Source organism: Zingiber officinale, chromosome 1B, assembly GCF_018446385.1.
Source record: "Zingiber officinale cultivar Zhangliang chromosome 1B, Zo_v1.1, whole genome shotgun sequence".
Lineage (NCBI taxonomy): Eukaryota > Viridiplantae > Streptophyta > Magnoliopsida > Zingiberales > Zingiberaceae > Zingiber > Zingiber officinale.
The window spans coordinates 159,833,585-159,838,048 of record NC_055986.1 but is presented as its reverse complement, the minus strand read 5'-3'; the positions used below and the strand labels follow the sequence as shown (position 1 = coordinate 159,838,048).

The 4,464-nt window shown below is 31.5% G+C and overlaps 1 protein-coding gene across 1 annotated transcript; it reads right to left on the bottom strand.

Moving 5' to 3' along the window:
- Positions 1–1,313: 1,313 nt before the first annotated feature.
- Positions 1,314–2,107, bottom strand: LOC122015054 (monothiol glutaredoxin-S3-like). The gene has a single exon (XM_042571741.1). The coding sequence runs from the start codon at positions 1,875–1,877 to the stop codon at positions 1,482–1,484; it is 396 nt and encodes a 131-aa protein (XP_042427675.1). The 5' UTR covers positions 1,878–2,107; the 3' UTR covers positions 1,314–1,481.
- Between the last annotated feature and the right edge of the window lie 2,357 nt (positions 2,108–4,464).

The following is a 4,464-nucleotide window of genomic DNA, read 5'->3' as shown; positions in this document are numbered from 1 at the left end:
AGTTGTCTCTATTGAGTAAAAACTCCGAGAGACACGTTTAAGATGGTACGAGCATGTACTTAGACGACCAATAAATGCTCCAGTTAGGCGATGTGAAACTATGATAAACATGCATATTAAACGAGGAAGAGGAAGACTAAAAAAGACTTGGTTAATAGTAATAAAACAAGATAAAAATTATTTAAATATAAATGATGATATAATAAGAGATAAAGCTCAATGACGTAAAAGGATTCATACAGCCGACCTCACCTAGTGGGAAAATGATTGATTGTTGTTGTTGTTGTAAACTCCTAATACACATGGATAAACTTAATTATTCTTATTTTTTTTAATAAAATAAGATACAATTCTCTTAAATTGAGTATCATTTAACTATAATCTAATATATTTTTTAAACGGCTCCAATTAATTAAGAATTGATCGACAATCAATCGATTTATCATAAGGGAACAAGAACTCTTATTATTTTTTTGTATGTATAAAAAATGAAAAATATTTTTTTTCTAAATTCAATATCATTTAATTAGAATCGAATATATTTTCTATCCAATTGAATACAACTCTTTTTACACAAATAAATTAATTGAGAGTCATACCAATCAATTAATTTAGATTGAATTGACGTGGAACTTAATTCAATTAATTGATCAGATAGAAACAAGCGTCATTATTAATTTGATAAAAAATATATTAATTTTATTTAAATAAAAAAATATATTAATTCTATTTAAAATGTAAAATTTAGGATGAATTATATATTATTTTAGATTTTTTATATTAAAAAATAAAAATAAATTTAAAAATTATTATATAATAAGAAGTTGAAATAAATTTTATATATATATATAAAACATAAAAATTAATTTTTCATGCCAAGGAGGAAGTTGAATTTATATTATACCCTTATAATATTCACGGTTTATAGTGACTAACACATGAGATGTTTCATCATAAAATTTAAGATTCGAATTTGACAACATTTAAGGTTTGAATTTTGATAAAATCGAAATAAATATCTTTTTTATGTCATGATTTATCTCTTTGTACTGATGAGGCAGATTAATGGGAATACTTAATGGAAATATTGGGAACGAAGGTATTCCCACCATTAATATAATTTATGACTAAAATTAAAAAATGTAATTTATTCACGTGCGTGTGCATCGGTTTGGATTAGGATCCGCAAACAATATTAAAATGAATATGTTAAAAGAAAAAAGAAATGTTCATATAATAAATACGTGACACGTCGATCTTATGCGTCTTAAATAAGTGGTCTATAATAACGTTTAAATATATGAAGAAAGAAATTACATAAAATACTTTTTTTTAATTCGGTCAAAAGAATATATACAAAAAACGTTTTCTAAGAAAAGAACTGATAGATTTTCTGAGTAGCATCGTCAGCTCTCTCAATCACAGATTGCGTCACTGCATCTGTCACGCGCTGAAAAAATCATCTACTAATTAATTCTAAATCATAGCCACAAGGCCCCGGCCTGCTTCAGGATCGGGACCAGCTCGCCGGCGATGTGGACGGCCATGAGCCGGTCGAGTCCCCCGACCAGCCTCCCTCCCACGAACACGGCCGGCATCACCTCCGGCGCTGAGGCACCGGAAAGGCCGGCTAAGAGTGCGGACTCGTCGGCGTCGTCGCCCACCTCGCACACCACCGGGTTCACGCCCTGCCCCTGCAGCAACCGCCGCACCACGTGCACCATGCAACAGCCGCGCCTCCCCACCACCACCACTGGGTTCTCCTCCACCACCTTCCTGATCTGCCCGCCGCCTCGCTCGGTCGTCTCTTCTAACCCCTCCGGCGACGACGACGACCTCTCCGGCTCCGGAGGACACGGAACGGCCTGCCTCATCATAGCACACGCGTAGGATTTTGAACGACTTACGGATCGGGGAAGAAAACAAATTGAAATGCGATCCGAGCCGTGAAGATGAGGAGACGCATTATTTATACTGAACAAGAACCGATGACGTCATGACCCGCCGAACTTGAGGCCCTCATCGGTGCGACGTGTCATGACGTGGACAAGGCAACCCCCGGCGACACGAGGCGCCATTCTGCGATGCGACGCCAACGTGTTTCCAAATCCGCTGCACGCACCGATACAAAACGTGTTTTAAACGAGCCACGTGTCAGTATGCCTTCTATTATTTAACTTTGGCTCGTTATTCGACCCATCAGGCCATTCCCTCCGAACATTGATCAAGCTGAATCGTGTCTGGACTGAGACAGTAGAGCACGCCATCAATTCAAGGGTCGGTCGATAAAAACAACTATTAATGTTGGAGATTGACGATTACAAATAATTAAACAAATTCATTATTTGGAATATCTTGGTTTAATAATATTCTTTTGTATTCTATTTCACAAGTAACTTATGGTTATCATTACTTTTCTAGTATAGTATATAGCTTTGACCATAATTCAATAGTTGGACAATCGATAGTTGGGCAAGATTGATCATCATTTTGCAGTCGAGTTTGACCATGGAATCATTGTAGTTTGGTAAGATTTCAACTAACTCAATTATGAAATAAGGCCACATCTCCTTCTAGCTATTTGAGTAATGACCTATTAAAAAAAGAAAATATGAAATAGATACCGGGACGATCGATTCGATGGACCGCCAAATAATGGCATGTTAGATAAAAGGGAAAGAAGATAGATGAATTAGTAATTTTAAATAATTCAGTTAGTAATTTTAAAAGTAGAATATGTAATTTAAGTATTGAAAACATAGATAAATAGTTGAGTAAATTGCTGCATTTGTGGCCATTAGTTTTGCCAGAACATTAGACAACCCACGTGACACACATGGTGTCACAAATCTAATGTGCAAGTTGCGTGTATTTTATGTTGCATAAAAATACTAAATCCATTTGTTTTCTTTCCTAAATTAGAAACGTGGCTGTTTGGCTAAATTTCCCAAGGAACAACGACTAATGTGCGGCTTGCGTGTATTGTACGTAGGGCCGTAAACATGCCGAATTAAATTTTGCCGTGTTTAAATTTATTTAATAAAATAATCGAGTTCAAAATAAATTAAATTTATTAATATAATTATTTAAATTTGATTTAATTTTTCCCAATGAATTTAAATTTGATTGGAGTTTACATTTTAAATGTATTTAATTATTTATTGAACTTAATAATATAAATTTTTTTATTTATTTTAAATTTTTTTATTTATTTAATAAATTGATAAGAGAATTTTTAATAAACATAACTCATTCGTTATTCACGAATATTAACAGTTTATTACTTTGATTTATCATCGTATATGAACGAATGTAAATAAACTTTCATCACTAAATTTATTGACGATTCATTCATTGTCTGAGATTTGAATCTTGGTAAAATCGAGGTAATTATCTTTCTTATTTGTTAATCATGATTCCAAATATTAATAATAATTTAATTATTTTATGTTAATTTTATAATGAATTGATAAAAATATTGAAGATGAATGTATTCATCTTTTATAATCATAAATGTGATGTTAGATAAATAAAATACTAAATTCGCTCGTTTCATTCCCCAAATTAGAAACGTAGCTGTTTGACTACATTGCCCACCGACCAAAAACTATGACGTCATCTGTGACCTCAGCTATTGATTTATTTATTGGATTCATTTGTTTGTGCTTATCCACGTGACTAGTTGTATATTTATGACAGGAGATAAACAAGCGATAAAAGAATAATAAATTAGAGAAAAATCCTTAATTATAATATTAATTTTGTATATAATTCTTATGTTCAAAAAATTTTGTTTCCACTTTTTGTATATAAAGTATTACTTGTTTCAACTCCCTCATGAAAATATTGATACCTAAATTGCCCTTAGATTTTTTAGATATAAAAATTCTAAAATTGAATACAAAAAGTCCAAAAATGAATATAATTCTTCTTAAAGTAAGTACTTTATATTAAAAATCGAGTATATTTTCTATCAAAATTGTCCCTCTTATTTTTTAGGTATAAAAAGTCTAAAAATAAGTATAATTCATGTTAAATTCAGCACTTTACACTATAATCTAGTACTCTATACTAGGATCGAGTATATTTTCTATCGAAATTAACCCTCATATTTTTCGGTACAAATAGTCTAAAAATGAGTATAGTTCTTATTAAATTCAGCACATTAAACTAAAATCGAGTATATTTTGAGGTAAAAAAAGAATCGTATTCAATTTAATAAAAAATATACTAGATTCTAAGTTAATATACTCAATTTAAGAGGATTTATACTGATTTTTAAACTTTTTGTACCTAAAAATATCATGGGCAATTAGGTAAAGATGTTTGACTGGGGAGTGAAAACAAATATTTTCATTGATGGGGACTACATGTAAAAATTTGTTTGTCAATAGGGACTACATGCAAAATTACCCATAAAAGAAGCTATACATAAACAATGAAGCTTTTTATATGTATGTATAT